Source organism: Anolis sagrei, chromosome X (genome assembly GCF_037176765.1).
Source record: "Anolis sagrei isolate rAnoSag1 chromosome X, rAnoSag1.mat, whole genome shotgun sequence".
Classification (NCBI taxonomy): Eukaryota; Metazoa; Chordata; class Lepidosauria; order Squamata; family Dactyloidae; genus Anolis; species Anolis sagrei.
This window is the reverse complement of record NC_090034.1, coordinates 8,861,227-8,888,447: the sequence shown is the minus strand read 5'-3', so window position 1 is coordinate 8,888,447 and position 27,221 is coordinate 8,861,227. Positions and strand designations below refer to the sequence as shown.

The following is a 27,221-nucleotide window of genomic DNA, read 5'->3' as shown; positions in this document are numbered from 1 at the left end:
TAATGTAATGTAATGTAATGTAATGTAATAGGTAAGCTATGAGATGGAATGGTCCAACAGCCCCCCCCTCAGGCCTATACAGTGGACTCGTCCATCAGCGCCCCCTCCTAAGGCGCTGCTTTCAAAGTTACCCATTGAACGCCATCTTGGATTCAACCATTATGCGGAAGGGGGGGTCATCTGAGTACTACTGACAACGTCGCCTTGTTTGTGAGGAGCTAAATCTCGGGTAGTTACAGACACAGCTCCCATTATTAATAATAATTCATTTTAAGGAGGAGACGGAAAAAATAATAAAGATTATTCGCCATTCTTAGAGATTTGTCCCCCTCTCCTGGAAAAGATGGTTTTGCCCGGGCCAAGCCTCGCGAGAAGTAAGGCAAGGTCTCGCGCACATGGCCCGGCAAAGGAGGCGACTCCTCGCTCGGTGTACGCATGCGCACGCATGCGCGGTTCCTTTTCCCCCCTTTCTGGAGCGGCGGGCGGCTGGAGTGACTCCCCTTCGGTGCGTGAGGCGAGCGGGGAAGGCCGCGACGCCGGTTTGTTCCCATGCAGGAGACCGAGGAGAGCCTGGCGCCCGCCGTTCCCGACGGGGTGGAAGCAGAGGAAGCGGAGGAGGGCTCCGAAGGGGCTGGGAAGAAGCCGGGCGGGCCTAGTGCTCCGGAGGAGCCCGAGGCGGGCAAGGCCGAGGCTGAGGCCTTGCGGGACCACGACGAGGAGGAGGTGAAGGAGGACGGCGAGGAGGGAGAGCAGGAGAAGCCGGCCTCGCCCCCGCCTCAGGCCGCTCTTCCCATCGCTGAGGAGGAGAAGCCCCTCAGCCCTGAAGTGAAGGAGAAGGAGGAGGAAAAGGAGGAAGCTTCTGAGGAAGAGACATCTCTAGGAGAGGAAGCCAAAGAGGAGGAGGAGGAAAAGGAGAAGGAGGAGCAGCCCATCACCACCCTCGAAGAGAAGCAGCCTCCCGAACCGAAGGAGGAGAAGGCAGGCGAAGTCGAGGAGGCGCCTCCCTCAGAGAGGGAACCAGAGGAAGAGGAGGAGGAAGAAGAGGAGGAGGAGGAGGACGACATCTCTTTCAGCGACCCTGAGGACTTTGTGGACGACATCGATGAAGAAGGTGGCTATTATTACGGCTTATTATTATTATTATTATTACCTTGGGTATCAAGTGTTGCCCAGGTTATTTAGAAGAAGTCTTTTTTTATTTTACAAAATGCATAAGGTTGTGGGTGAACTACAACTCGCATCATGCCAGGTTAACTCCCTTATTGTATTAGAGATTTATTTATTTGTCGTGTCAGAACAGCCAGTCCATTATATTACATTTCTAACAGAACAAAGCAAACAAAAAGAAAAATACACAACTTGTGAGTTTGGTACTTGATTAAACGTCCTTTGACCAGTATCTGGCCACTTGGAGTGCTTCTGGTGTTGCCGCAAAGAGGTCCTCCATTGTGCATGTGGCAGGGCTCAGGTTGCATTGCAGTTGGTGGTCAGTGGTTTGCTCTTCTCTACACTCGCATGTCATGGATTCCACTTTGTGGCCCCATTTCTTGAGGTTGTCTCTGCATCTCGTGGTGCCAGAGCGCAGTCTGTTCAGCGCCTTCCAAGTCGCCCAGTCTTCTGTGTGCCCAGGGGGGAGTCTCTCATTTGGTATCAGCCATTGGTTGAGGTTCTGGGTTTGAGCCTGCCACTTTTGGACTCTCGCTTGCTGAGGTGTTCCAGCGAGTGTCTTTGTAGATCTTAGAAAACTATGTCTAGATTTAAGTCGTTGGCGTGCTGGCTGATAACCAAACAGGGGATGAGCTGGAGATGTCTCTGCCTTCGTCCTTTCACTATTGGCTGCCACTTCCCGGCGGATGTCAGGTGGTGCAATACCGGCTATGCAGTGTAATTTCTCCAGTGGTGTAGGGCGCAGACACCCCGTGATAATGCGGCATGTCTCATTAAGAGCCACATCCACTGTTTTAGTGTGGTGAGATGTGTTCCACACTGGGCATGCATACTCAGCAGCAGAGTAGCATAGTGCAAGGGCAGATGTCTTCACTGTATCAGTGTATATGTCGTTGGTGGGATATGATAACGTAAGCGCATGGCTGAAAAAGATCCAAAGGGTTCGTTTAGCCCAGAATCGTGAGCCCAGCAATGGTCAGGTTAGAGTTAAGGTTAGTTTTGAGGCAGGTCACCCAGCACCTGGTTGGTATATATTGCTTCTCTTGGTATATATTGCTCCTCAACGTGGAGATGTCGTTACACTGTCTGAATTAATGCGGCTGAATCTTTGGTATTTGATTCTTCAGCAGCTGGTTGTACAGAGACATATTTTGTTCCTGGCAATTCTATATAAAATAGCCTTTTTACAGAAACTATGAAATATGCTAGTCAGTAGTGGGGGCAATGTGGATGAAAGAATAGTTAACCAATATGGATTAAATAGCTTTTAATTGATCACTTTTTATCAGAGAATTCTACTTGGTGATAGCCTTGAGTCTAGGTACACAAAAGTTATTACCAAGCATAATTGCTTCTTTTAACCACTTACCTCAATCAAGGTACCACTTTCCACACTAAAACACTACTCCACGTTATATTACATGTTGTCCAGAGGGTAATAAAATGCAACTCTCCAATCGTTGGACAGCAGTTCTTGGCCATTCTTATAGCTAAGCATCCTGGAAGCTGCAGTTCAGGGACATTTTGAGGTCTGTATTTTGCCCACTGATGTATCTCTGTTGCTTGGTCCTTACATGTATTTCTGTGGAAATTGCTGTTTAGGACTCCAATCCAAGTTTTGGGAACTTGTGGCATATTTTATATTTGCTTCTTTTGACATTTAGCAGAATTGTTTTAGGGTCAGTGTGTTTGTCATTGCAGAGGTAACTTGACATTTTTACTTGACAAAGGATATTAAATATCAATGTGTAGGGTTTGTATTTCAGAGGAGCAAAAATAAAGTTTTATGATTGTTTCCTAGTGGAACTCATACTCTTAGATGGGTCTGTGTACACAGATAATATGGCAGAGGGGATGTGTTGATACAAGAAAGAATTCTCCCTCCATAGAATGGCTATAGCTGTGATAAGACATATCTGTTTCGACAGGCCTTTGATCTTTGATATTGTTGTTTTTAAATTGTTTTTAAATTGTGTTAGATTTTAGCCTGTTCTTGTAAGCTGCCCCGAGCCCCAGGGGAGTGGCAGCATATAAGTTTGAATAATAAATAAATAAAATAAGACCTGGACCCAAGTGTCCTAAAGCAGAGTTTGAAGCTTTCTTACTTGGACAATTCTGAGTTATTCTAAGCACAGTAGAAAACAAAAGACCTCCAGTTATACTGACAGGAACACATACAAAACAAGCATGTCTTGTTTTATTTCTGAATTTCATGGGTTGAGTTCATCAGAATGGCAAACTTCTCTCAGAGCAGTTATAATAGTGGCTGGGATCAGTCTAAATACATAAACATCTTCCTGCAATTCTTTTACAATGTATAACAAATGCATTGTGTTGCCATACTGTGAATAGCATTAGTCTTATGGAGAACAATAATCTTGTTTAGAAGTATCATGCAACCAACTTAGCTCTGTGTGTAATTCTTTATTTGCATTTACAGATTGTGATTTAATTTGAACTTCGTGTAGAACTTGAAGTATACAAATATTGATAGTTTTGCAAGAATTATAGTCGTGTAGTACCATTGGTTCTGTCAGTTCATTTTGTGGAAGAGACAGATACATTTAGTGAAAGGCAACAGTGCCATGGTTTCATCATGATTTGCTTCTGGATAGGATTAAATGACTCTTGGGAAGCTAGGAAAACTTGTTCAGTTGCTCTGATTAAAGACTTTGAGTATAGTTTTCCTGCTAATTATAATGACGCTACAATGCTCCTCAAAGCATTTGACACAGAAAAGGGGTGGGGAGCGTGTACCTCTCCACATGTGATTCCTTTGCAACTTTCATTACGTTTGTAGGTGGATATACTGTCAGAAGCTGATGGATCTATGGAGGGTGGCATATTCCCCACCCTGACAAAGGGTCTCTGGAAGCATAGGATGACCTTATAAGATTATAAATATAGTTGTGGGCTCGGCTATTCCTTTCCTCCATAGACTCTGAATGCTAATTTCCCCTTATCTTACCTTCAACAGAATTACTTGGAGATATTCTACAAGAACGTCCACAGGAGGCAGATGGAATTGATTCAGTGATTGTCGTGGACAATGTTCCTCAGGTTGGACCAGACCGTCTTGAGAAACTGAAGAATGTTATCCATAAGATTTTCTCAAAGTTTGGTAAAATTACCAATGAATTCTACCCCGAAGCTGATGGACAGACTAAAGGGTGAGGGCATGAGTGTGATCCTGCAATTTCTAAATGGGTAGATGGGTATTGTGCTCCTTGGAGGCTCAGAGGTGAGGTGCACATAATCCTACAATTCCAAACAGTTAAAAAGGCCTCAATCTGAGATCTTTGCTTGGATCGGGGATTGTCACACACATGATTTATACACATCTCTGCAGCTTCAAAGTTAGGATGAATGTTGGTATCTTGTCATGCCATGATACTTGGAGCACGGGTGTCTGTTAGTGAAACTACACCTTCACAAACAGGGCTGAAATTTCATTTAAATAGTTATCAATTGAGGGATTCTGGTACAATAAATTATAGAACCATACAAGTTGTGCCACAAAAACACAGTTATCATGCATTTCATATTGTTCGCCAGTTCATTTTTTAAAGTGTTATGCTAGTATGAAGAATAGCAGAGCTGATCAATAAAAAGTATTGATTAAAATTCTTGAAAATAGCCTGGAAGTTGTTACATGGCTACTATAGCTAGTAAGTCATCTTCCTTCTCTTATGACAAGCTGTCAAATTCCTGTTAAAATTTCTGCTGTTAATTCTGTTGGTCTTAAACAGACCTTCCATTTTTATCCTACCCTGTTCAGTTCGTTTTTGAATCTTAGTTTCTCGTTCAGGTGAAATGTATGTGGTATCTCAGGATCTCAGGTTTGCTTCTTAGTGGTTTTTTTGGGACACAGTGCAGGATGAACCAATGTTCCTGCCCTTGAAAGAATGTTTGCTGTATGTGAAGGGAAGGGTCTTGCCAAGAGTTGAATGCCATCCCAGCTGTTGCTCAACATTGTTATGTCATTTGCTTATTTATACAAACAAAGCTGGAAGCTTTTATTGACAGACAGCAAGAAAGGATTGGTATTACATTGCATCAAGTTGAAGTACTGATGTTATTGCTAATTTTTGCTTGAATCCAGAGTATTTTGGATTCATAAGTGCACTGTGATTTCAAAGTTGCTAGCCAGCATTAAGTCAGTTTTACTTACATATTTGCAGGTATATCTTCTTGGAATACATGTCTCCAACCCATGCCTTGGATGCTGTTAAAAATGCAGATGGCTACAAGCTGGACAAGCAGCACACTTTCAGAGTGAACCTTTTCACTGACTTTGACAAGTAGGTGCAGTTTTGGATACATTCTTCCTTAGAGATGCAAGGCTGAGTTTTGTAAATACTGTATATACTTGAGTATAAGCCTATTTTTTCAGTCCTTTTTTAGGCTGAAAAAGTCTCCCTCAGCTTATACTCGAGTCAAGGTTTTTTATTATTTTATTCTATTATTATTATTACATTAATCATTTTACTCTACTATTATTACATTTATCATTTTATTCTTTATTATTGTTATTATTACATTTATTATTTTACTCTATTATTATAGAAAGGATATGTAAACACATTTACACTGAAGAAGGTTAGAATAATGCTTTAATCAGAGGACAATCTTATCTTATTTATTTAAAAACATTTAACCTACTGATGCCTCAATTAATGCAATTTTATTGGTATCTATTTTTATTTTGGAATTTACCAGTAGCTGCTGCATTTCCCACCCTCAGCTTATACTCGAGTCAATCTGTTTTCCCAGTTTTTTGTTGTAAAATTAGGTGCCTCGGCTTATATTTGGGTTTGCTTATACTTGAGTATATAAAGTACATGCCGCTTTGAATCCCACACATGGGAGAGAAGCGGGATAAATATAAATGCATGATGATAATAATAACAATAATATACACATAGATATTATATATATGGATTTAATCACTTTTTCAGATATATGACAATCAGTGATGAGTGGGAAATTCCAGAAAAGCAGCCATTTAAAGACCTGGTAAGTGTCAGAAAATACGTTGGTTTGTAAAGTTTAATCTTAAACCACTATAGTTATTATCAGCAGAATAAATGAAAATTTTGCAGTTGTGTAAAGGAAAAAAACATTCCTTGATTTCCTTCTTAGAACTGTCTGAAGGCCTAATATTTTATGATTATTGTGATTCTTATGGAGTGTTTGAAACAATGAGTTTGTTTCTTTTTCTATAGCCAGATAGTCATGTAATATGAAGAAAAGAGAGAGTGTTACAGTACAGCACATTTTTTACATTTTTCTTTGCAGGGGAATTTGCGCTACTGGTTGGAGGATCCAGATTGTAGAGATCAGTACAGTGTGATCTTTGAATCTGGAGATAGGACTACTATATACTGGAATGATGTCAAAGATCCTGTCACAATTGAGGAGCGAACTGTAAGTGTCTCTTGGAGGTTTCTCTGCAAAGTTTGTTTAGTAGCTGTGAATACGGGAAAATCAAATTGGTCATGAGGCTGAATATTCAGTAGGTGGGTGTATGATTCAGGAAACAGGAAGTTGAGAGTGCATTAATCCATGGCATCAGCTAGTTGGTTCTGCCAGTGAGAAAGTCTCATGTTCTCAAGATTCATATCTTCAAAATACAAAGTGGAATAAAATGATTTTTGAATAAATTGATACGGGGATTGACATCAGGCCTTGTTTGCTTACTTAAGTCAAGGAATTAGCTTCTTGAAGATTAAAGGAAATATATATATATATATATATATATATATATATATATATATAAAAATAATAATAATATGATATGTAGATCAGTGGTTCTCAACCTGGGGTCACCAGATGTTTTTGGCCTACAATTCCCAGAAATCCTAACAGCTGGTAAACTGGCTGGGATTTCTGGGAGTTGTAGGCCAAAAACATCTGGGGACCCAAGGTTGAGAAGCACGGATGTAGATTATCATTCTCTAGCAAATAGTATTTTTAATTTGAGATATTCTGCCTTCCCATTTATTGGCATGCAATATGTGTGTATGAGAGAAAGAAGGTTATAGTTGTTTTACGAACCTTCCAGGAATTTAAGATCATCTGGGGAGGCCCTGCTCTCGATCCCATCTGCCTCACAGGCACGCTTGGCGGGGACGAGGGACAGAGCTTTCTCAGTGGTGGCCCCTCAGCCGTGGAATCCCTTCCTGGGGATATTAGATTGGCCCCCTCCCTCCTGACCTTTAGGAAACGAGTAAAAACCTGGCTCTTCGAGTAACCTTTTGGAACCTCATGGTAACCAGATAAACTCAGTATTGTAAACGAATATGGAATGGCTTAACGATGCAAATGGACATGGATTTAAGCTCAGAAGTCATTGATTTTAATAGTTTTAAATTGTTTTTATATGAATTTTATGTGATTTAACCTGCTTTAAACTATGTATTTATGTGTATTTGGCATCTAATTGTTGCCAGTCTGTATACCGCCCTGAGTCGCCTTCAGGCTGAAAAGGGTGGGATAAAAGTGTGGTAAATAAATAAATAAAGTTTAGCTTGCAGTGTGCCTAATTTGATGAAGTCAACTCATTCAGGGCTAGAGTATGAATTGATACCCATAACTTCTAACTCTTGCCTCATTTTGAGCTCAGTATTGCTTTCCTTTCACTTTAAAATTTTTTTAGGGGTCTGGGATCTATGTATCATTCCCCAAATAATATTTTGTACATCTATTTTTAAGCAAGATAGAAAATGCATGCTGCATATTTTGTTCCCCACAGCGATGGACAGAAACGTATGTACGCTGGTCTCCAAAGGGCACCTATCTGGCTACATTCCATCAGAGAGGCATTGCACTCTGGGGTGGAGAGAAATTCAAACAAATTCAGAAGTTCGGCCATCAGGGAGTACAGCTCATTGACTTCTCGCCTTGTGAAAGGTACTCTTAAACAAGGATCCTGTTGCATTTGAAGGAACCAGAAAAAAATGTTACTGTTGCACCAACTTTTGGAACACTCTCCAGTTTGTTATATGTGTAAAGCATTAATCTCAACTTGGGATTTGTCAGTGGTAAAAAATGAGGGCAGCAGGACCTGGAAGCAGAAAGTGATAATTACCATCATTGTGATCATTCACAATTGTTAGATAGTATCACAGTTATAATCGTATTGGTGAGTTTAAGTGACAAATGTAATCTGACTTTAAAATCTTTGTTCAAGCTTTATTCAATTGTTTTGAGTTGAATGTTCAGTAGTTCAGGAACTGGCCATTACACTGACAAAGTGTCCAGAAAGGTTCTGTAGAATATGAAATGTTTGGGTGTCAAAACGGAGCATATTATTCATATAGGAATCCTGATACAGGGATAGGCAATGTGCCAGCACAACTGTTGGTGAAGGATGATGGGAGTTGTAGTTCTACAATATTTGAAAGAGGTGATGTGACAAGGTGGATCTGTTAGCGTTTAGCGGAAGTTTTGCACAGGCTTGGTAAAAATCATGGACTCTGGAGACTTCTGGTTACAAAGCAGGTTCAATTTACTTTGAGCAGTTCAAAATACTTCCATTCCAGTAAGCGACAAAACATGAAGTACACAGTAGGCACAGCAAAGTAAGCGAAAGTGTAAACAATTCTGCAGCTGCTTGGCTGCTTGGCAGATATCAGATATTCCCTAATTTCTCTCACAACTCAGTTCAGAGAGTATCTCAGAGCTACTATCTCACAGCCTCAAACATAAACATACATCACAGCAATACAATCTTGTGGCATCCATATTACAACTACATGAAATTACATTTAAAACACATTACATACTTTAACGTATTCTGACAGGATCATGTTTTTCTAGGCTGTCCCATTCTGTCATCCCGGTATCCTCCATGGCCTGTTTATTTGTATTGCATACTTTGCAGGGCGCAGTGTGAAGCTGATAGTTTGGACTGCTGCCCAAGCAGTTGTAAATAGCTCTGTTGAAAACTGACCAGTGTGGTCTTAATTTAATTTTCTGACTTGGCCAATTGAGCCAGGCCTGAATGGGATGCCTGTCTTTTCCTGAGTCATGCTGACAGTAAGAATAGTCACTTGACTGTTAGACACAACCTCCTGCAGACATTTGTATCCTACAGCCTCACAATCATGGAAAAGCAGAAAATATGTCTTTTGATAAGGCATGATTCCTGACAATACCAAATATATGCTTGTATTATTCAACGTTATAAACCAGAACCAGACTCTGCACTTGTCAGACTTGCTTTATGCTTGGTTTTAAAGGATACAAACTGTATATTTGAGCCTGGAACCCCAGGTCTTCGTGGTGTCCAGGGGAGCATTTGCACAATTAAAACTTGTGTGCCAGTTGCGCCTGTACCTTGGGAAGTCAGACTTGACCACTGTAGTTCACGCTCTGGTTACATCCTGAATCGACTACTGCAATGCACTCTGTTCAGACTGTTCGGACGCTCCAAGTGGTCTAATGGGCAGCAGCCACATTGCTTACCTAAGCAGCGTACCGGGAGCACCCCCCCCCCCCCCAATTGTGTTAGCTCCATTGGCTTCCCGACTGCTACTAGGCACAATTTAAAGAGTGGCTTTAGCCTATAAAACCCTTACCCGTCCAAATGGATCTCCCTCTGTGAACCATCACAGAGATTAAGATCTTCTGGAGAGTCAGTGCTCACAGTCACACCTCTTTTGCAGGCACAGTTGGTGGGGATGAGAGACAGGGCCATCTCAGTGGTGGCCCCTTGGCTATGGAATTCTCTGCTCAGTGATATTCGATCAGCTCCTTCCCTTTTAGCCTTCAGTAAGAAAGTTAAAGCATGGCTATAGGGCCAAGCTTTTGGAGATTAACTGCAGTGCAATAAATGCACAAAGAATAGATTAATGCAACACACTCTACGTGGGGCTGCCTTTGAAGACTGTTCAGAAACTCCAGCTAGTCCAACGGGCGGTCTTGACCTATAAAGTTCTATACGGTTCTGGCCCAGTTTACTTGTCCGAACCCATCTCCCTCTAGGTCCCGCCTTGTACTTTAAGATCATCCGGGGAGGCCCTGCTCATGCTCCTGCCAGCATCGCAAATGCATCTGGTGTGGACGAGAGATAGGGCAGCGGTTCTCAACCTGTGGGTCCCCAGATGTTTCGGCCTTCAACTCCCAGAAAACCTAAAAGCTGGTAAACTGGCTGGGATTTCTGGGAGTTGTAGGCCAAAACACCTGAGGACCCACAGGTTGAGAACCACTGAGATAGGGCCTTCTCGGCTGTGGCCCCCCGCCTGTGGAACTTGCTTCCCAACGAGATAAGATCGACCTCATCCCTCCTGTCTTTTAGGAAGAAATTAAAATTGTGGTTTTGGGACCAGGCTTTTGGACAGCAGGCATAATACCACTTTAGATGTGGAATTCGACTGGAATGGTGATATATGGCTGACATTGCTGTTTTTATGGTTTTAATTAATGCTTTATTTATTGTTTTAATTGTTGTTTTATTATATTGTTATATGTTGTTGTTGTTGTTCATTTGTTCAGTCGTCTCCGACTCTTCGTGACCTCATGGACCAGCCCACGCCAGCATCAAATTGTTGCCAAGTGTAAGCCATCCTGAGTCTCCCTTCGGGGGTTGAGAAGGACGGGGTAGAAATGCTACAAATAAATAAATAAATAAATAAATAAATAAATAAATACAGTCTGTGCAATGACATTTTGGAATGGCCCTGGATTACGACATTGGATTATGTGATTTTAATCATTGATGTAACTGTTTTATGTGTTTTAATTCACTGTTTTTAATGTAGATGTTTTTACCAATTGTATGTTTTTAAGGCATTGAATCGTTGCTGATTTGTGAAGCTGCTATGAGTCCCCCTAGGGATTGAAAAGGGTGGGGCGCAAATATAGTAAATAAATGAATATATATATTTGGAGAAATGATTGCAATTTATATGTTGCTATAAAGCATCTTTTTTTCTCCTCTGTGTGAAGGTATCTAGTGACCTTCAGTCCTCTAATGGACACGCAAGATGACCCTCAAGCGATCATTATCTGGGATACCTTAACTGGACAGAAGAAACGAGGATTCCACTGTGAAAGCTCAGCACATTGGCCCATTTTTAAGTATGTTATACAGGTGACTCCCCTCCCTGGCCCGCAAAATAATAAACATAGATATACTACATATACTTGAGTATAAGCCTAGTTTTTCAGCCCCCTTTTTAGGCTGAAAAAGCTCCCCTCGGCTTATACTTGAGTCAAGGTTATTTATTCTTTTACTCTGTTATTAGTATTATTTTATTACATTTATTATTTTACTCTATTATTATTATATTTACATTATTTTGCTCTATTATTATTATTACATTTACAGTATTTTACCCTATTATTATTATTATTACATTTATTATTTTAATCAAATTATTATTATTATTATTATTATTACATTTACAGTATTTTACCCTGTTATTACTACATTTCTTATTTTACTCTATTATTACTGTTTTAATAGCATTTTCATTATTTCACTTAATTTTATTATATTATTTTAATAATAAGTACATTTACATTAAAGTAGGTTAGCATAATGGTTTAATAAGAGTTGGACAGTCTTATCTTAAATTACAGTTTTATGTAAATATTCAAAAACATTTAGCCTATTGGTGCCTTAATCAATGTAATTTTATTGGTATTTTTTTTTATTTTGAAATTGACCCATAGTGGATGCATTTCCCACCCTCGGCTTATTCTCGGGTCAATACGTTTCCCCAGTTTTTGGTGATAAAATTAGATGCAACAGCTTATATACGGGTCGGCTTATACTCGAGTATATACGGTATATATACAGTTGTCAAAACTAAATCAGTTTTCTTGAAATTCTTTCTTTTTAGGTGGAGTCATGATGGAAAATTCTTTGCTCGAATGACATCTGATACACTTAGCATCTATGAAACACCTGTAAGTTAGTTAGTTCCTTCCCTCCCTAATTATGACATAATTGATGTTGTGAAGTATTATGTGCTTAAAGTTAAATACTTGCTTAGGAATTAGAATGGAAACACTCATTCCTAAACCTCATATGCCATGAGGGTTTTATCTGAGCGGAGTATGGGTTTGCAAAAATAACTTTGTTGATGTCTTCTCTTGCAGTCTATGGGTCTGTTGGACAAGAAAAGTTTAAAAATCCAAGGGATCAAGTAAGTATCCTTCACTTCCTTTTTGATTCCCAATTGATGTGCCTGATTTCCATTCTTCTAGGTTAGAAATTGACTTCTTTCCTTTACTGAAGTCTGGGAAATTAGACTTTACACTCTTTTGAAAATAAATGTGTAAAGATGCAATGATGTCGTAGTTTTTAATTCCTGCTTTTTGTCCATCAGAGATTTTTCCTGGTCTCCCGGTGGCAACATAATTGCCTTTTGGGTGCCTGAAGACAAAGATATCCCTGCAAGGGTGACCCTGATGCAACTTCCTTCCCGACAAGAGATGAGAGTGCGGAACCTGTTCAATGTGGTGGACTGCAAGCTGCACTGGCAAAAGAATGGGGATTATCTATGCGTAAAGGTCGACAGAACCCCTAAGGGGACACAGGTAGGGAGCTCTTTTGCTTATCTATGAAATCAGTTGATACTCTGAAAAGTTTTTGATTTTTATTATTGTCAAAACCAATGATGGTACAGGCACGTTCTTTCTATGTTGGATATTTGCCAGTCTTGTTCTAGCTTAGCATTTGCAGGTAGTTACCGCCTCCAAGAAGAGCGCAGTAGTTTTGATGTTTGGTGCATAATTCTCATTCTTGCTGAAGTAAATAAGCCATATGAGCCCATTTTTTTCTTGAGTAGAAATTAGAAATTGTGGATGTCTGAGGGCTCCCCTTTTCTCATTTTCAGTCCTTTGCAATAATGAACTAAAATTCTAGTTTTTACCTTTTAGCATTTGGGGCTTTTTGAGGGGATGGGGAATAATAATTAGCAGAAAGCTATACTTACTGGGATTTTTTAAATATACAAGTCTGTTTTTTTATCAGGAAAAGTCAGAAGTGCAGGAATGTCAGAAGTGCAGATCAAAAACCTACTATAGATTGAGATTTTTTAATTTCATATCAAAAGCATTGCAAATAACTGATAAAAATAGAAGGAGTGCAAGCAGCGAAATAGTTTTAGACTAAAAACAGCGATTCGTTGACTGTAGCTTTAAACAGTTCTTCCTCTGTGCATGAGGCAGGGCATGGTGGGTAAACATACAGGTGTGGAGTTGTTTGTTCTGCTCCACAGTTGCACAAGGTAGAGGGTTCTTCTAGATAGTTCCATTCTGCCAGGTAGTCTTTTGATCTGCTCACTGCACTTCAGAGTCTGTTCAGGGACTTCCACATTGCCCATTCTTGGTTTGCCTCTGGAGGAAGACCTTTTTTTTGGGGGGGGGGGGTACCCAGTTGGAATTGCTTAATTTTACTGTTAATGGAGAAGCATTTAGAGGAGTGGTGGCTCTTATGAGGCTTTTCATTGATTTAAGTCTACTGGGAGGAGCGTTGTAGTAGCCATGCAGCTGGCTTTCATAGTGTTCAACCTTATTTCTCTTGTAATTGGCAGAAACTCTTGTAATTGGCAATGCCAGCTAGCTTATAGAGTCTACCCACAGGTCTAGGTTTGACGCATCCTGTGATCATTCTACATGCTTCGTTCGGTGTTATATTCACCTACTTTGCTTGGGAAGATTTATGAATGAGATTATATATGCAGATAAATGCTCAAATGTAAATGGTTACAAGCCAGCTACTTTCATTCTATTAATCATGTTTCCTTTGAGGTCTTAGAATGATGACGTGCATGTATTTCCTTTCCAGGGTGTAGTGACCAACTTTGAAATCTTCCGCATGAGGGAGAAGCAAGTTCCAGTTGATGTGGTGGAAATGAAAGGTAAAGGATGCATTTTAGGTAGATGCTGCATGATAATATGGGGCTTTCCTTATTCTCGTTTTGTTTATTTCTATCCTTTTTAAGATGAGAGAGGCATAATTAACTCCAGAAGCCATAATTCTTTGTTCCAGTGAATGTTTATATCCTGCTTAGGCTGGAGCTCACACTGGTTTAAGAGAAGGTTCCCAGGTAGTCACCCATCCAGTGCCTGGCCAAATCTTCACCTGCTTGTTTTAATTTGAGTCCCTATGCTATTTGTTTTCAAATAATCTCATAGGACAGTTTGGATGATCTTTTTGCCATGAATTGGAAAGGTGTTCATAGAATCTCTAATCTTCCTTTTTCCACTTCGCTGAACTAACATTACCAGTCTTATAAAGTCTTTTGTTTTTCTTGCAGAAAGCATCATAGCCTTTGCTTGGGAGCCAAATGGAAGCAAGTTTGCTGTGCTGCATGGAGAATCGCCACGGATATCCTGTTCTTTCTACCATGTGAAGAACAATGGGAAGATAGAGCTTATTAGTAAGTAGAGTTTCGTCTGTTGCCATCAAAAGGAGTTTGAAAAGCTTTTGTGCAAAGTGCAACAACATCTGGAATGACTTCTGGAACCCACTTTTTAGAATTTTATTTTGAATTTTATTTCGATGACTAAGGAGTATTAAATGTTACAGAGACTAGATATCTATATAAAAGGTTTCTCAACCTGGGGGTCAGGACCCCTGGGGGGGGGGGTCGTGAGGGGGTGTCAAAGGGGTCGCCAAAGACAATCAGAAAATACAGTATTTTCTGTTGGTCATGGGGGTTTTGTGTGGGGAGTTTGGCCCAATTCTATCGTTGGTGGGGTTAAGATGCTCTTTCATTGTAGGTGAACTATAAATCCCAGCAACTACAACTCCCAAATGTCAACGTTTGTTTTCCCCAAACTTCACCAGTGTTCACATTTGGGTATATAGAGTATGTGCCAAATTTGGTCCATTGAATGAAAATACCTCCTGCATATCAGATATTTACATGACGATTCATAACAGCAGCAAAATCACATTTATGAACTAGCAATGAAAATAATGTTGTGGTTGGGGGTCACCAGAACATGAGGAACTGGATTAAGGGGTCGTGGCATTAGGAAGGTTGAGAACCACTGATCTAAAGGATATAAATTATTATTATTATTATTATTATTATGAAGATGCACCCTGATTTCAGTAGCACCACCGCCAACAAAAATAGATAAGTTAAATTTGTGATTCTGACACACACCAAATTTTTAAAGATGTTTATATAAGGAAAAAAGTGTGTCTTAGAATTAAAGGAATGGTTTGTGTGGATTTATTGCTAGATTTATTTATTTTATTATTTATTTATTTATTACTGCGCTTGTATACCGCCGTTTCTTAGCCTAAATTGGCGACTCAACGCGGTTTACAACTCTACAACAATCAACAATATTCAGTTTAAAAAGCATAAAAACAACATACAATACATAATATTGGGCCACCAATACAATCCAATGCATCTCTAGATACCTTATTACCCAAAAAAGAAGGAAGTTAAAATATAACTTCGTGGTCTTTTTTTTTCCTCCTCAGAAATCTTTGACAAGCAGCAGGCCAACACGATATTCTGGAGTCCTCAAGGACAGTTTGTGGTGCTGGCTGGTCTCAGGAGGTGAATATCATGACTAACTTAAGAGAGTTATCTCAGTGGCAAACACAACGTACCATATGTACTCAAGTATAAGCTGAGTTTTTCAGCAGTTTTTTGAGGCTGAAAAAGCCTCCCTTGGCTTATACTTGAGTCAAGGTTATTTCTTATTTTAATCTGTTGTTATTATTATTATTATATTTATTATTTCATTCTATTATTACTATTATTACATTTTCATTGTTTTACTCTATTGCTGTTATTACATTTAGTATTTTACTCTGTTATTATTATTGGAAGGATACGTAAGCACATCTACATTGAAGAAGGTTAGAATAATGGTTTAATCAGAGTTGGACAGTCTTATCTTAAAGCACAGTTTTATGTACATATTCAAAAACATTTAACCTACTGATTCTTCATTAAATGTAATTTTATTGGTATCTATTTTTATTTTTAAATTTACCAGTAACTGCTACATTTCCCACCCTCAGCTTATATTCGAGTCAATACATTTTCCAGGTGGTTTTTTTTTTTGTGGTAAAATTAGGTGCCTTGGCTTATATTCAAGTCAGCTTATATTCATAGAACCATAGATTTGGAAGAGACCTCATGGGCCATCCAGTCCAACCCCATTCTGCCAAGAAGCAGTAATATTGCATTCAGAGCACCCCTGACAGATGGCCATCCAGCCTCTGTTTGAAAGCCTCCAAAGAAGGAGCCTCCACCACACTCTGGGGCAGAGAGCTCCACTGCTGAACGGCTTTCACAGTCAGGAAGTTCTTCCTAATATTCAGATGGAATCTCCTTTCCTGTAGTTTGAAGCCATTGTTCTGCATCCTAGTCTCCAGGGCAGCAGGGAAAAAAAGCTTGCTCCCTCGTCCTTGTGACTTTCTCTCATATATTTATACCTGGCTGTCATGTCTCCTCCCAGTCTTATCTACTTCAGGCTTAACATGTCCAGCTCTTTAAGCCCCTCCTCATAGGGCTTGTCCTCCAGACCCTTGATCATTTTAGTTGCCCTCCTCTGGACACATTCCAGCTTGTCAACATCTCCCTCCTCTGGACACAGTATTCCAGATGTGGTCTAACCAAGGTAGAATAGAGGGGTAGCATGACTTCCCTGGATCTAGGCACTAGACTCCTATTGATTCAGGCCAAGTATATACAGTAGTTGTCGAAGGCTTTCATGGCTGGAATCACTCAGTTCTTGTGGGTTTTTTCGGGATATATGGCCATGTTCTAGAGGCATTTCTCCTGACGTTTCGCCTGCATCTATGGCAAGCATCCTCAGAGGTGAGATCTGCTGGAAAGGGGTTTATATATCTGTAGAATGACCAGGGTGAGACAAAGGGCTTTTTGTAAGTTGGGCTAGGTGTGAATCTTTCAACTGACCACCTTGATTAGCATACAATGGGCTGACTGTGCCTGGAGCAAACTCTTCTTGAAAGGTGATTAGATGTCCCTGTCTGTTTTTCTCTCTGCTGTTTTTGCTGTTGCAATTTTAGAATTTTTTAATACTGGTAGCCAGATTTTGTTCATTTTCATAGTTTCTTCCTTTCTGTTGAAATTGTCCACATGTTTGTGGATTTCAATGGCTTCTCTGTGTAGTCTGACATGGTGGTTGTTGGTGTGGTCCAGCATTTTTGTGTTCTCAAATAATATGCTGTGTCCAGGTTGGTTCATTATTATTATTATTATTATTATTATTATTATTATTATTATTTCATTTATTATTTTATTCTATTTATTATTATTACATGTATCATTTTACTCTATTATTATACATTTATGATTTTACCGTATAATTGTAGTTATTGCTACATTCATTATTTTACTCTTTTATTATTATTATTACATTTGTTATGTTGCTCTCTTTATTATTATTGGAAGGATATGTAATCATTTAATCAGAGTTGGACAGTCTTACCTTAAATTGCCATTTTTGTAAATATTCAAAAATATATAACCGACTGATTCCTCAATTAATGTAATTTAATGGGTATCTATTTTTATTTTGCAATTTATCAGTAGCTGCTGTATTTCCCACCCTCAGCTTATGCTCGAGTCAATCCGTTTTCTCAGTTTTTTGTGGTAAAATTAGGTATTGGCTTATACTCGAGTATATATGGTATTTTTGGGGGGGGGTTTTTTGGCTTTTAAAGTCTTTTCTGCTGTGTTTTTCAGTGTTTTTATGAGTGATGGTCACTCATTGGCCTGATAGGTGTATTATGTCCAAATTTTGTGTCAGTTCGTCCAGTGATTTTTGAGTTATGTTAATCCCACAAACAAACATTACATTTTTATTTATATAGATATTTCTTTGGTGCCTCATAGCCATTTAATATTTCTGGGCTGTAAGATGAACTGTTACTTGGAACTGTTCTATAGAATCTTAGATCAGTAAATTTGCGTTTTCCTTTCATATGGAAGAAACATAAGTCCCCTTTTCCAAAAAGTGTGTGTGTTTGTTTACTATACATATTTTTTTTTCCTTTCTGTACAGCATGAATGGTGCCTTAGCATTTGTAGATACATCTGACTGCACCATGATGAACATTGCTGAGCATTACACTGCCTCCGATGTCGAATGGGATCCCACAGGCCGCTACGTCATCACCTCCGTGTCTTGGTGGAGTCACAAGGTATTCTGAAAACTATTTTCGTATTTTATCCAACTTATTTTTTAAAGGATTGAGTGCATTGCTATCCATTTAGATAGCGTTTTGTATTTGAGCCCTTGTCAGGTCTGTTCATGATTACACTGCTTTGGAAGATTCAGGACATCATTGTTTCTATTTCTCTTTTTCATTCCTGGGAGAAGTGTGTAGCAGTTCTGCTCTTACTAAAAAGAACAGTAGTGATGCAAACATCACCACGGTGTTTGTTTTCCCAAACCAAGTGCTCTATATATTCAGTAGGGTTCATAGTTCCTGAGGAAGGATATGATTTTATGACACTGCCATTCTCTTCTTGTTTCTGGCTCTATTGAATCACCCTTGAAGTATGTACTTTAGATTTTTTTCAGGCTGTTTCTTCATTTCATTGTGATGCTTTGATTACTCCTGGTGAATGACAGTCTGTGTGAATGCATTTTTCCACATAATTCAGATCATTATACTAAACTAGGGGTCCTCCAACTTTGTAAATAGAGGGCCAGGTTGATAATTTGGAAAAAAATATGAATGAATTCCTATGCACGCTTCACAATAATTAAAATGAAGAACAATTTTAACAAATATAAACTTATTAGTATTTCAATGGGAACTGTGGGCCTTCTTTTGACTGATGAGATAGGATTGTTGTTGTTGTTGTTGTGTGCTTTCAAGTCGTTTCAGACTCAGGTTGACCCTGAGTGAGGGCAGAGTAAATGACCTTGGCTGTATCCGGCCCCCGGACCTTAGTTTGGGGACTCCTGTACTAAACGTTTACCATTTGAAAGTGAAAGCACATGTTTGTTCTGTTTAGACGTTGTTTCACATTGTACTACTGGTGGATGCTCTGGCCTCAGGCTTGCATGCTGGCGACCACAGAATGCTGCAGCATGTATGTTACAACTTGATCGTAATGTATTTCCAGGTGGACAATGCCTATTGGCTGTGGACTTTCCAGGGACGCCTCCTCCAGAAGAACAACAAAGATCGATTCTGCCAGTTACTGTGGAGACCCAGGCCGCCTACTTTGCTCACCCAAGATCAGATTAAGGTGTTGTGCCCTTTCAAGTGTGAAGCTTTGTGTAATCTGCTACAATTAGACCCCATAACTGTGTAACCACATCCACAGTTTTACTTAATCACATCTTAGGCGGGAAATGGTGTCCTTATGAATTTGATATGCCCTCCAGGCTTCCCTTGGAAGTCTCGTGTTAATAAATCTTAAGTTGCCGCCTTGTTTGGGAGAGTTTTTGCAAACCCTTCAGCTGTCCAGGTTTGACAGGGACAGTCCCAATTAATCTTCTCTTATCCTACATTTCTTCTGCTTTTCTGAAGAAACCATAGAATCCTAGAATTGGAAGAGACCTCATGGGCCATCCAGTCCAACCCCATTCTGCCAAGAAGCAGGAAAATTGCAGTCAAAGTACTCCTGACAGATGGCCATCTAGCCTCTGTTTAAAAGCCTCCAAATAAGGAGCCTCCACCACACCCTGGGGCAGAGAGTTCCAACGGCTCTCACTGTCAGGAAGTTCTTCCTAATGTTCATATGGATATGCTGGGACCAAAAATGAAGCCATTTAATGGTGTTTGGCTGTATCCACAGTTTTATGTAACTGTGGTCTGGCCAAGAATTAATCTTGCCCACTAGTCTTGCCATAGTAATGTTTTTTAAAAGTAGAACTCACTGATTAGCAATTGGACTGTTTGTACTTAGATAGTGATTATGCAAAATTGCTGTTGCCGTGAACCACCTCTGTACTTAACAATACTCCAGTCCAAGATAAAATAACAAAGCAGTTTATTGAAGAATATATATGAAAATCAAATCATATATATGATGCTATGGCTGTTAATACTGTTTTTATTGTTTTTAATGAATGTTCTATTTATTGTTTTAATTGTTATTATATTGCTTTGTTATATGTAGTGGCATTGATGCCAAATGTAAGCTGTCCTGAGTTGAGAAGGAACGGGATAGAAATACTGGGAATAAAAATAAATAAATAAAATTCAGCAAAATAGTCCAAATATCAGGAATAATCCACAACAATCAAAGTACAGGAGTAGCATCAAAAACCAGGAACACCAAAGCAGAATAAATCCAAAACATGAGGTTCAGGAACAATCTGCAAACTTGGAATCATGAGACATGAACAAAAGGAAGCATGGAACTAGAAATCCCTTGACTTGAAAATAGCTCTATACTCAATCACCACTGTTGCCTGGACTAACGGACCCATCTGCTGGGCTAACTAATATAAAGAGAAAATCATGCCTTTTCCCCTTGGAAACCAATAAAGACTCCTTTGTTAACAATCATCTTGAGAGAATACACTCTTCTGAGAAGCCCTATGTTGGTGGAATCTCAATCTCCTATCTAACTGCTCAGTAGCTTGTCCACCTGGACGGTCATTTTCATCCTCTGAACTCAGATATGTTTGTGACCTGGCTTCCCTAATGAACAACAGACAGGGCTTTCTCGGCGGTGGCCCCCCACCTGTGGAACTCGCTCCCCAGCGAAATAAGGTCAACTGCTTCCATCCTGTCCTTCAGGAAAAAGTTGAAAACGTGGCTATGGGACCAGGCATTTGGATAGTAGGTTGATAAATGATGGCAATGCTATGGTAAATGGACTATGGACAGGCTCCGGACCAAGTAGTTGATTGTAGAACTCTGATTTAGATTTGGCCAATTAATTGAATTTGCACTATTTTAAATGGTTTTAATTTATATTAATGTTTTATCTATTTTGTAATTGCTGTTTTATTTTTGTGTATATGGGAGGCATCGAATTGTTGCCAGCTGTAAGCCGCCCTGAGTCCTCCTTCAGGGGCAGAGAAGGGCGGGGTAGAAATACTTGAAATAAAATAAATAAACTGTGTTTTAGGAATGTGGCCTTCAGACACAGACCGCTCATTTTCAGGGTATAAAATCTCTGGTTGACTTGCAGACCCAGAATCCCCAATGTCATCAGAATGACTTTACAAGCCCAGAAACCCCAGAGAGATCAAGTGCAGGCACAGTCAAAGGCTGAACTACAACAATTGCCCTTTATCAGTTTAATTACTGGTATGAATAGAGGATGTAAGGGAAAGCTGGAAGATTCATAAATAAGGGAAAAAAATAAAATATTCTCAAAGATCTGGAGGGTTGTTGCATAGATTAATGAGTGCTTGAAAACCACCAACTTTCCATACTAACAAGAAAACCTTCTTGACATGCTTTTAAACTATTTTTTCCTCCTTGTAGCAAATCAAGAAGGACCTGAAGCGCTACTCCAAAATATTTGAACAGAAAGATCGTCTCAGCCAATCCAAAGCCTCAAAGGTAAACTCTAAATCATTCTTCCTATGGGGAAAAATGGAGCAGAAATTATATTTTGGGAGAAGTAACCCAAACTGTAGGAGCTCCCGGTGGCGCGGTGGGTTAAAGCACTGAGCTGCTGAGCTTGTTGATTGAAAGGTCGCAGGTTTGATTCCGGGGAGCGGCGTGAGCTTCCGCTGTCAGCCCTAGCTTCTGCCAACCTAGCAGTTCGAAAACATGCAAATGTGAGTAGATCAATAGGTACCACTCCGGCGGGAAGATAACGGCGCTCCATGCAGTCATGCCGGCCACATGACCTTGGAGGTGTCTACGGACAACGCTGGCTCTTCGGCTTAGAAATTGCGATGAGCACCACACCCCAGAGTCAGACATGACTGGACTTAATGTCAGGGGACTACCTTTACCTTTTAACCCAAACTGTCTTTCACCAAATGCATTTTATAAAAGTGGGCATTTTGTTTGCACGAGAGAAAACTGCTTGGTACTGTAATTCTGTGGAAGTATTTGATAAGGAAGAATTTTGAGAACTACAGTCTTGGAAGAAACTACTTTTTCCAAATAATAACAATTGGACAGATTTCTAAGTACATCATGAAGGCAGGTTTTAACAGCAACCTTCTTTTCCGTAGGAATTGGTAGATAGAAGGCGAACAATGATGGAAGAGTTCAAGAAATACCGCCAAATGGCGCAAGAGCTGTACATGAAACAGAGGGATGAGCGGCTAGAACTCAGAGGAGGTAACTTGGCAGACATTGCCATACGAACGGGGGATAATGGGAATTGTAACCAACAGCACTTGTGGTTCTGAGGTTAGGGAAAGACTAAAGGGCATTTTAATGCCAGACATCCTATCCACTAGACTTGTATCTAAATTCATACCCCACTCTCCTGACTAAACTGAACAAATTGCAGGCTTTCCGGTGTCAAAGTATCCCCACACCTATCGGCTCTAGTCATGATGTCTAATGACGAGGAATATAGGAGTTGTGGCCCAGCATCAGGTGGGCCACATAAAAAGACACGGGGGGCTGGATTTATCCCATGGGCCTTGAGTTTGACACCTGTGCTGTTAGTGGAAGAATGTACATGGCATCACTTTTGAAAAAATGGCACTCAACCTTTTTGAAAAGGAAAAACGATGTCATATCCTTTTGGCAAATGTGAATCACCTTTTGAAAACCACTGGTCAAAGAAAGGCAGGACCTTGTTAGAAGTCACCCCTTTCAAATAGTGATGTTCACAAGCATTCATGCAATGGCACACAGGTAACTCAGTTGTTAAACTAATAAACTGTATTTGAACTGCCAGGGACAAAGACATGGCATGGCACGTGCACACACACAAAACTAGCTAGCAGAGAAATGTTTCTTTGAAGTAGAAGTTAAAATGGCAGTTGCCCAAAACATATACTCTCCTTTGAAACCTCTTAGTTTAAAAACGTGTACTGAGACAAAAAAAGGTCTTCTTGAAAAAGGTTACATACCTTGTTTACTCACAAACATCTTGTATTAATTCAGCGTACAGGCACATTTACATCTTATGAAAGTCCAAAGTGTATAACTGTATTTACTTCTTCTCAAAGCAAACGAACAGGAAAGGAGATTCCACCTGAATATTAGGAAAAACTTCCTAACTGTGAGAGCTGTTCAGCAGTGGAACTCTCTGCCCCGGAGTGTGGTGGAGGCTCCTTCTTTGGAGGATTTTAAGCCGAGGCTGGATGGCCATCTGTTGGGGGGGGGGGGGGTTTGAATGAGATTTTCCTGCTTCTTGGCAGAATGGGGATGGACTGGATGGCCCTCAAGGTCTCTTCCAACTCTGATTCTACATAGTAAACTGTTCCTGCATAAGTCCAAAAGGTATCTGCTTCCATTGAAGTACAAAAGCGTACTGAATAACAAAAATTGAGTCTTGAGTCTGCACATGTGTGTAGCCCCTCCCACACCAAAGAGGTACAGTCAAACTGGCAAATCCATATATATGTACAAAACAGCTTAGCAAATATATACATTAACAAACAAATAGTGAAGGCTTGGAAGGGTTGTTATTTCAACAGTCATTAACTCAGAGCCCCTCCCCAGCACTAACGGCTGCTCTGAGATCAGAGTGAAGAGAGGGACCAGGAAGGCAGTTTGATCTTGTCTCCTGCACTGTGCTTATAATATAATATAATAATGTATATACATATATTATATTGATAATATTATAATGTAAGACAATATAATACTAATAATATGATGTGACATTATAATTATATATTTTATATTAAATGTAATACTACTGATAATATTACAGAATAATGTTATAGTACAATGTAATATATAATATTAATATTGTGCTATGGTTATAATATATATTGTATTTACTTTTTACTTATAAGCCGCTCTGAGTTCCCTTTGGGGTGAGAATATAAATGTCGTAAATAAATAACTCAGGAAATGGACCTGTCATCTCAGCAATTTCGCTGTGCGCTAGTATGATTCACAGTCTGTTTTATCTGGAAGATAATGGAATCTGCAGGACTTTGGTGAATCCAGGACTTATGTCTTCCCCTTTGTTCCAGGAGTGGACACCGATGAGCTGGACAGCAATGTAGACGACTGGGAGGAGGAGACCGTTGAATTTTTTATCAATGAAGAAATTATTACCGTTGTCGAGCCAGAGTAATCCGAAAACTGTGGTAAGCTCTAGGTTCTTGTGGGTTTTTTCGGGCTATAGAGCCATGTTCTAGAGGCATTTCTCCTGACGTTTCGCCTGCATCTATGGCAAGCATCCTCAGGTCTGTTGGAATTAGGACCATGGGTTTATATATCTGTGGAATGGCTGGGGTGGGGCAAGGAGCTCTTCCCTGCTGCAGTTAGGTGTGAATGTTTAGCTGATCACCTTCATTATCATTTGAAGGCCTGCCTGAGCCTGGGAAAATCTGTTGCTGGGAGGTGTTAATCTGTGCCTGGTTTTTTCCTCTCTGTTGTTTAGCTGTTATAATTTTGGAGTTTTTTAATACTGGTAGCCAGATTTTGTTCATTTTCATGGTCTCTTCCTTTCTGTTGAAATTGTCCACCTGCTTGTGGATTTCAATGGCTTCTCTGTGTAGTCTGACATGGTGGTTGTTGGTGTGGTCCAGCATTTCTGTGTTCTCAAATAATATGCTGTGTCCAGGCTGGTTCATCAGGTGCTCTGCTATGGCTGACTTCTCTGGTTGAAGTAGTCTGCAGTGCCTTTCATGTGGTAAGCTCTCCTTGTGTTAGATCAGTGGTTCTCAACCTTTGGGTCCCCAGATGTTTTGGCCTACAGCTCCCAGAAATCCTAACAGGTGGTAAACTGGCTGGGATTTCTGAGAGTTGTAGGCCAAAACACCTGGGGACCGACCACTGTGTTAGATGGTTAGTAAGAAGTGGTGGTGGGCAGCATGTTGAAATGCTCAAGTCCTTAAGTTAACTTTCTCCTCATTCTCTTGCAGCACCACCACATCTTACATCGAGAAGGGAAATTGTTCATTTTCAAAAGGTCTACACAGCTTGGAATTCTGACAACTCCATCTTATCTCTCTGGACGGTGAATGCCTAGGGTTTATTCATTCTGACACATTGTAGTGCCTTCTGGTTCTCACTGCCTCCCGTGGGGTCCTTTGAAAGGCGGCACTGCTTTTAAATTTTTATTCTATTCCCAGGAGAGGGTTTGGCTTAATTTTTAATATTCTACCCACCGGTATTTGCTGCTTGGCACACCTGAGCAGGGCTCCCTAACTGGGCAGCTTGGAACTGTTGCCCTTTCCAGCACAGCCTTGGCCCATTTTCCAGCATCTTGCCTCAACACACACCATGCTTCAGTTTGCAGTGGACTGCGTCCCAAACGCACGGACCGGCGTGGGTTTTGTCAGGGCAATGACCAGCAAAAGAACAGTTCTCTGCGCGGCGTGCTTTAGTGTGCTGAAGCAGCACTACAGTGGGCTTTACCCTCCTCCCTTCAGATTGTGACAGGATCTCTCCACAGGTTGAAGATTGGAAATAAAGCAGACCTGTATGCTTAACAAAGGAAGCTGTCTTGCGTGTCATTTGAATCACTGAAATGCCTTGGTTTGGTGTTTCCTGTCAAATTTTGCATCCATTTGCATCCATATCCTTTGTGCCTCATGTTGGGCGAGTGGGCTTATTAACAAAAGACCCTCCCCATAAATGTATAGCAGAGTGACTTCTTAGCACCAGTAGCCAAAAACACACAGACCAATGTTACATCTTCCATAGGAGGCTTTTCTTTGTAGCAAAATAATATGGTTGTGCTGGTATGGCTGTACCAGGAGCTCCAACTTCCTTTCCTTTCTATTGAGTGTTTGCGTGTATTCCAAAGTTCCATGCATTTTGCAATAAGGTGGCTTCCCTTGGTTTGCAATCATAGGGCCAATGATCCATCAATTATCATTATGTTCTTTAGTTCTGCCCCTTTTTCTGGGTTAAGGAGGAGAAAAGGGGACCTCTAGTTCAGTTCACACAGAGAAGCCTTTCGTACAGGACGTGAATCAGTTCCACCTGTAGAAAGCTTCGTCTTTTTCAGCTTTGCTGGGGGATCCAGTCCCACAGCTCTACAGAGAACTATCGCATAGCCTTTGTTGGGGAATTTAGTTCCACAACTCTACAGCCAGCTCTTTGCTGGAGAAATACAGCTCCACGGTTTTACAGCCAGCCTTTGCTGGGAATTGAAAGCCTTCTTTCCTCTTGGAAATCTACTAAAGGACTCTGTTTGGTAAGAACCACTTGCTGCAGCCATAACGCAAATTGGAACCGGGTGTAGGGGCCCCACGCCAACAAAGCCTAAATATAGATTGCCCAAGGAGGGGTCAAGGATTTCCCTTGTAGGAGGAAGAAACAGTTTATGAAAAAAGTTGCCTGTTCCTTGTGGACAAGATATAAGCAAGCCACCAGTTGATTCAAAGCCTTGAAGTATTTGTTTGATTTATTGAAGATTTAAGCAACAATAAAAACTTTGTTGAACTTTCTAAGTCTTTAAAAGAACTTTGTGTGGGGAAATCCGAAAGGCCTCTCAGCCGAGGCTCCCTCGGTGTCCTGTTGGGCATTCAGAAAACATGTCCTGTCTACAGACTCTTTCACAGGCCCAGCGCGTGACAGCACAGTTGTTAAAGTGTAAAGTATGGAATCCTGGGCAGACGGTTGGTCAGTGCGACTTAAGCAACGTGCAGTCATTGAATTCTTGACAGCAGAAGGTGTCACCCCAAAGAATATCCAATCAGGGAAGAGTTAAATATGGAAAATGTAAGCGCCAACTGTATGCCAGGTTAATAGACTGGTACTACTACTACTTTGCTTCACCTCGTTTGATATATATTTCTCATTCTGTGCGCAGATGAGTTTCTCTCTGCTGGAAAGCTGTGCCCGATTGCTCCGATTTACGCATCTTTTGTTGTTTGGCTCTTGGCCTCACACTTTCTCTCATTAAGGTCATTGGAAAATGCCAGCTGGCTGTATCAAATGGCCTCGGCAGGCGATGAGTGTAGAAAGCTATTTTGTGCCGATTGAATGGGTGTGAAGAGGGAGCGTGCGCGAAGAG

The 27,221-nt window shown here is 40.4% G+C and overlaps 1 protein-coding gene across 1 annotated transcript; it reads left to right on the top strand.

Moving 5' to 3' along the window:
* Positions 1–456: 456 nt before the first annotated feature.
* LOC132782159 (eukaryotic translation initiation factor 3 subunit B) lies at positions 457–25,693 on the top strand. The gene is made up of 19 exons (XM_067473231.1): positions 457–1,111; positions 4,145–4,337; positions 5,349–5,468; positions 6,126–6,183; positions 6,466–6,594; positions 7,922–8,079; positions 11,119–11,250; positions 12,018–12,084; positions 12,277–12,323; positions 12,507–12,717; positions 13,970–14,042; positions 14,442–14,564; positions 15,629–15,707; positions 18,190–18,328; positions 19,263–19,388; positions 21,587–21,664; positions 22,291–22,399; positions 24,223–24,339; positions 25,120–25,693. The coding sequence occupies exons 1-18, from the start codon at positions 550–552 to the stop codon at positions 24,324–24,326; spliced, it is 2,508 nt and encodes an 835-aa protein (XP_067329332.1). The 5' UTR covers positions 457–549; the 3' UTR covers positions 24,327–24,339; positions 25,120–25,693.
* Positions 25,694–27,221: the final 1,528 nt, after the last annotated feature.